Source organism: Balaenoptera acutorostrata, chromosome 11 (assembly GCF_949987535.1).
Source record: "Balaenoptera acutorostrata chromosome 11, mBalAcu1.1, whole genome shotgun sequence".
In the NCBI taxonomy this organism is placed as follows: Eukaryota; Metazoa; Chordata; class Mammalia; order Artiodactyla; family Balaenopteridae; genus Balaenoptera; species Balaenoptera acutorostrata.
This window is the reverse complement of record NC_080074.1, coordinates 104515518-104527410: the sequence shown is the minus strand read 5'-3', so window position 1 is coordinate 104527410 and position 11893 is coordinate 104515518. Positions and strand designations below refer to the sequence as shown.

Here is an 11893-nt window from a genome sequence, read left to right as displayed (position 1 = left end):
AGTAGTCTCATTTTTCGGAAAACTGAGATTCAGAAAACTTGTAACCTGGATCAGGAGTCTATTAAGTGCAAGAGCCAGGCCTCATACCAAGGCTGCTTGATTTCAAGGCATACCATCTTTCTACTGCACCCTATAGAAGAATTAAAAAGTACTCTACTGATGTGAATTGTGAATACTTGTGAATTTTGCAGATGAGGAATGTTTGCACAGAAACTGTCATGCTGCCCCAAATTTTAAGAAATTATTGATTTTTTTTTTAAAAAAGGACAATGCTTTGGACTTCCCTGGCGGTCCAGTGGTTAAGACTCTGTGTATCCAGTGCAGGGGGACGGGTTCGATCCCTGGTCGGGGAACTAAGATCCGACATGCTGTGCGGTGTGGCCAAAAAAAAAAAAAAAAAAAAAAATAGACAGTACTCTGTCCCCGTGAGGATACAACATGGAGGTGATCCCTTAGCCTTGAAGATTTGGTACTTTTGGAGTATTTTGCAGTGACTCCCTTCAATTAAATGTTTGTTGTACACAGGTGGCAGTTTTCAAAGAACGGGAGCAAAAAGAGATTGAAGCCATGCATTCCCTCAGAGCGGCCAACCTAGCAAAGATGACAATGGTAGACCGCATAGAAGAAGTAAAATTTTGCATTTGCCGCAAGACAGCGAGTGGGTTTATGCTCCAGTGTGAGCTCTGCAAAGACTGGTTTCATAACAGCTGTGTTCCTCTTCCTAAGTCAAGTTCCCAGAAGAAAGGGTCTAGCTGGCAGGCTAAAGAAGTAAAATTCCTTTGCCCTCTCTGTATGCGGTCTCGAAGACCGAGGCTAGAGACTATTCTGTCCCTCCTGGTATCCCTTCAGAAGTTGCCTGTACGGCTGCCTGAAGGAGAGGCTCTTCAGTGTCTGACAGAACGTGCAATGAGTTGGCAGGACAGGGCCCGGCAAGCCCTGGCCACAGGTGAGCTGTCCTCTGCCCTGGCCAAGCTCTCTGTGTTGAGCCAGCGGATGGTGGAGCAGGCAGCTCGGGAGAAAACTGAAAAGATCATCAGCGCAGAGCTCCAAAAAGCCGCTGCCAATCCAGACTTACAGGCAAGTTTAGAATTTCCTTTTTTTTCCTGTTTCATGGGATAATATTTGTCATCAAATCTATCTTACCAGTAGATTAGGAAAATAACAGTAAGTTGCCATCAACTGTATTACGCATAATTTCCTCTTTGCATGTACACCCATAGGATTTTCTTTGGGTATATACGTAAGGTTGTTTCAGTGAAGTATTACCTGGAAATATCATTCGGGTGGACCTTAGCGTTATAATCAAACAATTTGATCTGTACTAAGTGTTGAATTCTGTTAGCCAGTTTGCAAGTTTGTTACGTTGTGGTGGTCTTAAGCATACATTAATTACTCATGTTTTTTTAGTGTGTCTCTCTGCTCACCTTGGGATTGCTTGTGGTTTAGGGACACTTACCTAGTTTCCAGCAGTCCGCCTTTAACCGGGTGGCGAGCAGCGTATCTTCTTCCCCTCGGCAAACGGTGGACTATGATGATGAAGAGACAGACTCCGACGCGGACATTCGGGAGGCGTACGGCTACGACACGAAGGTAATCACAGGGACAGGCTGCGTGCCTGCGTACTCGATCGCTGAGTTTGTTAAAAAAGCTGTTCAACGCTGGTGTCTGAAGCCTGAAAGTGGAAGAGAAAGCTAGTCATCTATCTATCCTGAGTTTATGGTGATAGCAGTTTTTCAGTGCTCCGAAAAAAATATAGATTGATGAAACTCAATTTTTTTTTTAAAGGATGGAATTTAAAAAAATCTGTATTTATTTTCCTCACCTTGTAACCCCCTGCGGCTTAGAGGGACTAGAAAAATTATACATTTAAGTTATTGAAAACTTCCGTGGCTGATTTCATTGTTTTTTCCTTTGGGTTGTTAAAGTCTCTGTAGTTTTAAGAATCCCATTCTAGCTTTGCTTCGAGTCTTTTTCTCTGATCTCCTATCTGAATGGTGCTAGACAGCATGTCATATTCAGGGATGGGTTATACTTGGGCCCATGGTTCGAATTTGTGGAGTTACAGTCACAGTTAGAACAAAGTATTTGCCCTCAATATGATTGTTTTGATAATGACACCACACTGGGATGAAGGGAAGGTTTTGGCAAGGTTTTGTGTTGGATCCTTTTGGCCTTTTATTGTTGTTTTGTGTCAGGCCCAAGACCTTTGTCTTTTGTCTAGTAATAACATCATGATCTAGGCAGACACTCTGCCAGCCTACAGTTAATCTCTTGATCTGTTTTGTATTATTCTTTGTTGAGCTAATGTTTAGCATCTATGCCTGTAACCGGGGAGTTCGTACTCTGATGTATGAAAATACTAGGGTGCATTCTTTTCCCAGTCTGTTCACTGTCTTTTCCTTTGTCTTTTCAGCATACTAGGTAAGCTCATTCTTAGAGCATGAATACCATCAGCATTAGAACTCCTGGGATATAAAGTTAAACCATCCATCATAGATGCTTGTAAATTACCCGCTGGAAAATGTTTTTCTCAAGATAAAAATGGATCAAGGGGATGCTTTAATGAGGGAATTTTTAAAAATTACATGAATTAAAGACTTGAGAAAAGTTGAAATTTGAATTAGCATTTAAAATAAGGTTCTAAGTGACGTCCCTGGTGGCGCAGTGGTTAAGAATCCACCTGCCAGTGCAGGGGATACGGGTTCGAGCCCTGGTCCGGGAAGATCCTACATGCTGCGGAGCAACTAAGCCCGTGTGCCACAACTACTGAGCCTGTGCTCTAGAGCCCGTGAGCCACAACTACTGAGCCCACGTGCCACAACTGCTGAAGCCTGCATGCTCCAGGGCCTGTGCTCTGCAACAAAGAGAAGCCACTGCAATGAGAAGCCTGCGCACGGCAAGAAAGAGTAGCCCCCGCTCGCAGCAACTAGAGAAAGCCCGCGTGCAGCAACGAAGACCCAACGCAGCCAAAAATAAAATTAATTAATTAATAAATTGAAAAAATAATAATAAGGTTCCTAAGCACCTTGTTATCCTTGTGGTTAATGACCATCTTTATTTATAAAGTTGGTAGAATGACCAGGAGCAGCTGAAAGGGAATGCTGCCCACTCCACACATAAGTTAGCCAGCACTAGAACTGCCTGTTTGCCGTGGCTTAGAGGCCCTCAGTACCTGGTTGGTTATCTTTCTAGCACATTAGGTATCAACCAGTACTCTAGAAATGCTAAACAGGATGGACTCTGCTTGGAGGCAGATTGGTAACCTAGGAAAACAAAACATCACAAGTATTACATGATGTCAGGGCTTAGGGATCAAAGCAGTGGTTGATACTATTGTATGGAGTAGTCCTTTGTTTGCAAAATATATATGGGGGTCTTAGCTTACAGTCTGAGGAGAGGGTGTTGGCAGGGTAGAAAAATAAGATTATGGATTTTATAATGTTAGCAGTGTATTTGACAGCTTAGGACAGTGGAAGAATGGTGGCAAGACATGGTAATTCAAGGTCAAATTTACCTTGACGGCGGTGTCTTTGCACTAAAAAAATTATACTCTTGAGGATTTTTCTATAGCGTAAGCACCGATTGTGTAATGAAAATCTTACTTGCCAGTTTATTTGCAGTTGGCTTGGTGACTTTTCCCTTTATATGATCGCCCCTGCTTGTGACCATGAAATCATCCTTAAAATAGTTCAAATTTAATATCTTTGCTAGGATGAAGAGCCCCTGCTGGTTTAGGAAGAAGAGTAAGTAATTATAAAGAAAAATAAAATCAGTCATTTGATCTTAGTTATCATAGCATTGAAATGTTTAAAACAGTTTGTGCTTTGCATTGTTTGATTACTTCATTTTGCATGTGATACCCTGTGATCACTAAAATAATCTGAACCAGCAATTCAAGAAACTCGTTAGTTAGGAAAATATATATTTAATGAAACAAAGTCTGTCACAGACGTTTTGTGATTGTGTCTGGGATAACCTTTCAGATATTCATATGATTATTTCCTTTTAAGGCATAGTGTTTACCTTTACTGGAACTGTCTATCCATATTACAGTTTATATTTTTCAAATTCATACATGTGTAGAATTACACACCAGAAAGGAGGGTATAAAATAGTAGTAGGTATTATCTCCCAGGAAGTTCTTTTTTTATCCCGGTAATTGCTGAATTTACAGAAAGGCAAGTTAAGCAGTTGGATTCTTTCATTTTTTTTTCCTCTCTATGCTTGTTAATACTTGGGTGGCTTGAGCTTTGGTGGAAATACAGTAAGTCCCCTATATACGAACCTTCAAGTTGCAAACTTTGAAAGATGTGAACATGCATTTGCATATCCAGTCACCTAAGTTTGTTCACGTGTGTGGCATACATTGTCACGTGTGTGACAGCTAAGCCCGCGCATGGGCTTAGTTGCTCTGCGGCATGTGGGATCTACAAGTGGTTGTGCTTTTGTGTACTTTACTGTATAGTACTGTATAGAGTACAGTAGTACAGTATCTTTATTTCAAGCCCGGGATGTCCAGAAGCAAGCATAAAAGCTGGTACTACTGTACTTCTCAAGGTACTGTATTTTAAAAAGGTACTGTAGGGGACTTCCCTGGTGGCGCAGTGGTTAAGAATCCGCCTGCCAATGCAGGGGACACGGGTTCGAGCCCTGTTCCGGGAAGATCCCACATGCCGCGGAGCAACTAAGCCCGTGTGCCACAACTACTGAGCCCGTGCACCACAACTGCTGAAGCCCACGTGCCTAGAGCCCGTGCTCCGCAACAAGAGAAGCCACCGCAGTGAGAAGCACAGGCACCGCAACAAAGGGTGGCCCCCGCTCGCTGCAACTGGAGAGGGCCCATGCGCAGCAAAGAAGACCCAACGCAGCCAAAAATAAATAAATAAAATATATAAAATTTAAAAAAATAAATAAATAAAAAATAAAAAGGTACTGTAAGATTAAAAATTTTTGTGTGTTTTGTATGTATTTGTGTGAAAAGTGTTATAAACCTATTACAGTACAGTACTATGTAGCCGATTGTGTTAGTTGGGTACCTAGGCTAACTTTGTTGGACTTAACGAACAAATTGGACTTAGGAAGGTGCTCTCGGAACAGAACTCGTTTGTATGTAGGGGACTTACTATAGAGTAGATTTTGTCTGCGACTTTAGTCCTGCTAATATCAGATAAGGTGCAGTGACAGATCTGTGTGTGAAACACATTTCTCACTGAGAAGCCATTCCTCCTTTCTTGCATATTTGCCATTAGTGGGACTGAACTGTAATTTTCCTTCTTAGGAAGAGTAATTTGTTTAAGCTTGCTGTTATCAGTTGTTTTACCTTCAGCCTATCTGTGTCTTTATACTTAAAATGTATCTTTTGTAGACAGCACATGTGGTAGGGTTCTTTTTGGTGTGTCATTCTGCATATATATGCGTTTGTAAAATATATAGTTAAATCTTCGTTTTTAGGCAGTATTACAATCTCTGTCTTTTAATTGGGGGTGTTCATTTACATTTAATGTAATTGTTGACGTGGTTGAATTTAAGTTGACCATCTTTATTTTTCATTTTTTTCTGTTCTTGTTTCTCTGTTGCTTTTTCCTGCCTTCTTTCGGGTTAATTGACAATTTTTTTTTTTTTTTTTTTTTGGGCTGTGTTTGGTCTTCGTTGCTGCGCGCGGGCTTTCTCTAGTTGGGGTGAGTGGGGGCTGCTCTTCGTTGTGGTGCACGGGCTTCTCATTGCGGTGGTTTCTCTTTGTTGCGGAGCACAGGCTCTAGGCGCAAAGGCTTCAGTAGTTGTGGCATGCGGGCTAGTAGTTGTGGCTCATGGGCTCTGTAGTTGTGGTGCACGGGCTTAGCTGCTCCACAGTATGTGGGATCTTCCCGGAACAGGGCTTGAACTTGTGTCCCCTGCATTGGCAGGCGGATTCTTAACCACTGCACCACCAGGGAAGTCCCGACAATTTTTTTAAGGTTTCATTTTATTTCCTTTATTGGCTTCTTACCTATACCCCTTTTTATTTTTTTCAGTGATTGCTCTGGGGCTAACAGTGCCTCTTTAACTTACCAAAGTCAATGAGTACTTCTTCATATTTCATACTTCACCCTGGGGAAGTAATTTTTTTTTTTAATTTATTTTTACCTATTTTTACTTTCCATCATTATTTTCTATGTATCTATCTATCTATTTATTTATTTATGGCTGCGTTGGGTCTTCATTGCTGCATGCGGGCTTTCTCTAGTTGCGGCGAGCGGGGGCTACTCTTCGTTGCGGTGCATGGGCTTCTCATTGTGGTGGCTTCTCTTTGTTGCGGAGCACGGGCTCTAGGCGTGCGGGTTTCAGTAGTTGTGGCACGGGCTCTAGAGTGCAGGCTGAGTACTTGTGGCGCATGGGCTTAGTTGCTCCGTGGCATGTGGGATCTTCCTGGACCAGGGCTCAAACCCGTGTCCCCTGCATTGGCAAGCGGATTCTTAACCACTGTGCCACCAGGGAAGTCCTCAAACATTATTTTCTGATCACTTTCCTTCCTAGTTTGGAAGCTTAACAGAAAGTTTCCTGCATGAGTTACGATGAAATGAGTAGAGTCAAGGTTAGAAAAAAAACGTTGCAGTCAGTGAGATGACGCATCTGGGGACTGCAGTAGGCGAGTACTAAAGTACTCTCCTATCTGTTGCCTTTTAAGACTTAAGTTCTTCAATAGGAAATAAGACTTACATGAACTGCGCTGTTCCTAAATTCTCAGTGAGTGACACTGTCTTCCAGAATCTTCTTATGAAACCTTGTAAGTATCCTGTTTAATTAAGGATAGGCTCGTGATAACAATAGACCTTCCTCTCATGCACCCTGCAAAGAAAATCAGGTGTTGCATGAGTCATTGAGCTGTTGTCTCTCGTCTCCTAAGCTACTCATTTATACTCTGCTTGGTGATGGTAGGTCTGGGACTCTACACCAGGGCTTGGTAAACTTTTTCTGTAAAGTAATATATGTACATATTAGCATACATTATATGTAGTGATATTCTATAGATACATAACGTAAAGTAAATATTTTGGGCTTTGCAAGCTGTATTTGGTCTCTGTTATACCTTCTCCTTTTTTTTTTTTTTTTTTTTAAATAACAACTCTTTAAAAATGTAATAACTAGTCTTAGCTCACACTCCAAACAAAAAAATAGGCAGCCAACTGGGTTTGGCCCGCAGGCTGTAGTTTGCCAACCCCAGTTCTACACATTTATCCTTTGCCTGCTGCCCTCCCCCTCCCCCGCCAACAAAGGGCATTAGAGAAAATTAAAAGGCCTGCACAGTGAGAAGGGAGTTGATCCTTCCCCTGTTTTATTCTCCATTCCTGTCATCATTGAAGTACAATTGTTTTTCGGTTTTTGGGGGGCTTTGTTTGATTTTTGTTTTTTTACCCTGGCAGTGGCAACTGGTTCCAATTTCTAGTTGATGTTTTTTTCACACTCCAGAAGCCAGCCACATCGTGTTCTATTAGAGATAGCAGAACCAGCACTTCCTCCTCAGAGGTCCGGGTCCCAACTCTGCAGGCCCCTTCTCTGAGCTTCTTGGTTCTAATAACCCCACTTCTTTTCTCTGTTACCTCAACCCTTAGAGATGGCAACTCTTTTCTTGCAGTTATCTTAGTGTTACTTTGGTGTTTGTGTTTTGCCTTTTCAAGACTTTAATGTACATTTAATGAGTTCACTTTATTAAATTCTCCTTGTTGAACTTCTTGTGATTTCTGTCTCCCTGATTGCACTGTGACCGTTGAAGCTGTACTTGTGGGTTATTCTCCCCTAACTACAGGGGAGGATCATCTGAGCCCTAATTAGACTTGTCAGAATTGTATAGCTCAAATACTGTCAGGCTCTTTATTATATTAAGAGCAGTTGGTAAGCATCTAGGTTTGAAAACCTTTCGAGAGGATTAAATAATTTGTGTCCTTAAGATGTCACATCTAAACCTTTATTCCCCTCCTAAGTCCATTTTATTTTTTCTTAAAGGGTCAAAGTTCCTTAACTTGTGGCTACAGGAGTTTTTATGAGTTGTAGACTGTAGAAAGTTGATTACATAATCGTAATTTTCTTGTATGTTTATTATCTCTGAGGATTACTTTTGAGCTTTACTCTTTCCCTTTTGGCTTGAAACTGTGGTGATTTCTGTTTTTTTCCCCAATGGACATTTTCTGTCTTACTAAATACCATATATTTAATTTTAAGATCTTTTATTTATTTATTTTTTTAATAATATATATTGTGTTATATTAGAAACTTTAACCTGAAAGCCTGTATTTAGATTCTTGTCACGGGATAAGTTGTTTCTAATTCTCCATACCTGCTTCGTTTCTTCTACAGGACACAGCCAGTGTGAAGTCCTCCAGCAGTCTGGAGCCCAGCCTTTTTTGTGATGAAGAGATTCCCATCAAGTCCGAGGAGGTGGTCACGCACATGTGGACGGCGCCCTCCTTCTGTGCTGAGCATGCTTATTCGTCTGCTTCTAAGAGCTGTTCTCAAGGTATTATGGCCCTTGGTAGCGGTATGGAGAAGAGAAGCCTGAAACCATACTGAATCTCTCTTTCAGTACAAATCCTGGCAGTGAAATGCGATAGAACCTGAAAAAATGCAACTTTGGAAAAGCCAGTCTCTGTTAGCATTTTTCTGTCATTAGGTCATAACCTGAAAATTTCCATAGAATTATTGAATCCTAATTAGAAGGACTTCAGAGGCCATCTGGTCCCATTCTAGTCCCATTTTATTTTTATCAAATCCCTGATAGGTAGTTATTTATCCTCTATTTGTTTATTACCGGTTGTTGAGGAACTTGCTGCTTTTTAAGAATATTCATTCTGGTTTTGGAAAGCTTTGTTAGTTTTTCATCCCTTGGTAAATAATTTCTCTATTATGTTCACTTTCTTTGTCCCTAGTGAAAATAAGTCAGACTGCTTTAGGTCACACCTCTGGAAAAAGGAAAGTATTTCTCTCTTCACAGTAAAATTCAGGATTTTATGGAACAGCATATTATTGCTGTTTGTTAAGCAGGTATTATTCATATGGGGCAGTTATATGCTTAATCTTTTGGTATTCTCTGAAACGGAGAGAGCATGGGGTAGGAGATTCTCTCCCATTCCCCTTCCCCTCCAGTCACAAGGTAAAGAATCAATAAGGAACCTGTTTTTTTACTCTAAACCAGTTTTTTAGAGTGGTCATTAGAATTCTAGGTCCTTCTGTTCTGTATTTTAAAACATTTTATTTTCACTTTCATACTGATGCAGTGAACTCAAACTTCGAAATTAAGTGCTGGAGGAGGAGGAACCATTCCTCTAAATATTTACTTTCAAAACGTTACATTTTTTCAATAGTTTTCATTTTTTCTGTCTTATGTTTTTGGGGAAAGGTTCTAGCACCCCTAGGAAGCAACCTCGGAAGAGCCCTCTGGTGCCCCGCAGTTTGGAGCCTCCGGTGCTAGAGTTATCGCCTGGAGCTAAAGCCCAGCTGGAAGAACTTATGATGGTTGGAGATCTCCTGGAGGTGTCTCTGGATGAGACTCAACACATATGGCGGATTTTGCAGGCCACACACCCACCCTCTGAAGACAGATTCCTGCATATCATGGAGGTATGGATTTGAAGCTTACTTACAGTGTTTTTAAAACCAGTTAGAATGTCCAAGTTCCTTGGAGGTACCACAGATTGCTGCAAGGGGTGGCTGGGTGGGTAGTACTCTGATTGTCCTACTTTCTCATTAGCCCAAAGTAGTTCTGCTTTGTGGTTTTCTTTATTGAGGTTCTATGTAATACTCAGTTTTTTAAAAGGCCATTTCTGCCGAAAAGAAAGGGAGGTACTGTAATTCACAAGATGAGAACAACTTCCTTAGCCCAGACTCACACTGGTGAAAGGCCCAAAAGTTAGGCAGGGGACAATATAGTGGTTGAAAACAGGAAGCAAGGGAATGGTTAAATAGAAGTGGAGTGGGTGGGAGGGGAAGTCCACATACACTTATACAATTTACACACTTTTATACAATTATAAATCACACAGTTTCTAATTTATACAGTTTATACATGTTGTTCTATCCACGATCTCATTCATCCTCACCATAATCCTGAGGGGGAGGGGGAAAGGATAGACATGGCGAGTATTTAGCTCATTCTACCTGTGAAGAAAGTAAGGGTCAGAGACGTAGAAACTTGCCTGAGGTCACATGTGGAGTAAAAACAGAGACCTGGCTTCTCTCTCTGGCATTAGATGCCATTATCCTTTTTATTATTCTTTTCCATGACTGTTTCCATGAGGCGGAAGGTACACTGCCAGCAGCAGTTGACACGGCTATGCCTGGTGCACTGTGGTTTGTCTCTGGTTTGGAAGTCAGATTGAGGGCGCCTAACTTAGATAGTATTTTCCAGTCGCAGAGCATTTTCTTCACATCCGTTATCTCATCTGATCTTTATTTTACATATAAGGAAACACAAAGTGTTGAGAAGTTAAATATCTTATTCAAGATGTGATAGACTTAAGACACTTGTGACCCAGTGTTCTTTACGAATCTGCAGATTCTGAGGTTCCTGTCAAAGATATTCCAGTATCAAATCTGTGGGAAAATAAATTCTCAAGTGTTTATTTCTTAAGTAATTATCAAGCTTACGTTTTTCAGTATTTTTCTACCTTACCCCTTGTTCTTTCTGTTACTAGACACACTTTTACTATTAAAATCTTTAACGTTTACTACCTTGGCATATAAATAGCAACAATATTAGACAGTTGAAAAAAAAAGGCAAGTGTTTTTGCTTCGTGACAGCAACTGTTTTCTTGTGAAAGTCACTACATACCCTTTGTAATGAGATCATGGATAAAACCTTGTGTTTTGCTGACAGTTTTGATAACTTCTTAACCACCAAGGATTTATTGAGTTAATAAAGAACTTTAGTACTGGTAAGTGGAGACCCAAAGAGTTATTACATAATTATTTAGTATACATTTAGCTTTCTAGGTATGTTTTCATCTCAGTTACGTAGAGGTGCTACAGCCTAAATTAATATATGCAGACACTTTTTTTTGCCTTTTTTTCCCTCTGATAAGCTAAAAATAAGTCAGATATTTTATTTAGGGCTTGCCATTATTTTCTACTGTTATCTTCTTTGAATATTATATTTGCCTTCTTAAAATATCTTCAGAATATTTATTGTGGTATAATGTACACAACATAAAATTTATCATTTCAACTGTTTTTAAGTATACAATTCAGTTGTTTTAATTACATTTATAATATTATACAACTATTACCACTATCCATTTCCAGAACTTTAAAATTATTCGTAACAGAAACTCTATACCCATTAAATAATAAATCCCATTTCCCTCCCCCCAGCCCCGGTAACTCATATTCTACTTCCTGTCTCTATGAAATTGCCTATTCCTGATACCTCATGTAAGAGAATAAAACAATTTTTAAATGTCTTGCTTTAAAATTGTTTCTATTTTTATACTTTTGAAGGATGACAGCATGGAAGAGAAACCATTAAAAATAAAAGGAAGGGACTCTTCAGAGAAGAAACGGAAACGGAAGCTAGAAAAAGTAGAACAGCTTTTTGGTGAAGGAAAGCAGAAGTCCAAGGAGCTAAAGAAAATGGATAAACCTAAAAAGAAGAAATTAAAATTAAGTGCAGAAAAATCAAAGGAGCTGAACAAACTGGCCAAGAAACTAGCAAAAGAAGAAGAGAGGAAGAAAAAGAAGGAGAAGGCTGCTGCAGCCAAAGTTGAACTTGTGAAGGAGAGCTCGGAGAAGAAGAGAGAGAAGAAGGTGCTGGACATCCCCTCCAAGTATGACTGGTCAGGAGCGGAGGAGTCTGACGACGAGAACGCTGTGTGTGCCGCGCAGAACTGCCAGAGGCCCTGCAAGGACAAGGTGAGTCTAGCTGCGC

At 40.4% G+C, this 11893-nt stretch overlaps 1 protein-coding gene across 2 annotated transcripts in view; it reads left to right on the top strand.

The window, feature by feature from the left end:
* The window catches only part of KDM5A (lysine demethylase 5A), an 88046-nt gene that overhangs the window by 58401 nt on the left and 17752 nt on the right, over window positions 1–11893 (top strand). For both annotated transcript variants that reach the window (XM_007170244.3, XM_028163526.2), the window contains exons 23-27: window positions 526–1077; window positions 1447–1590; window positions 8332–8491; window positions 9371–9591; window positions 11467–11877. In XM_007170244.3, coding sequence (XP_007170306.2) covers window positions 526–1077; window positions 1447–1590; window positions 8332–8491; window positions 9371–9591; window positions 11467–11877 — 1488 coding nt within the window. The remainder of the gene's footprint in view (window positions 1–525; window positions 1078–1446; window positions 1591–8331; window positions 8492–9370; window positions 9592–11466; window positions 11878–11893) is intronic.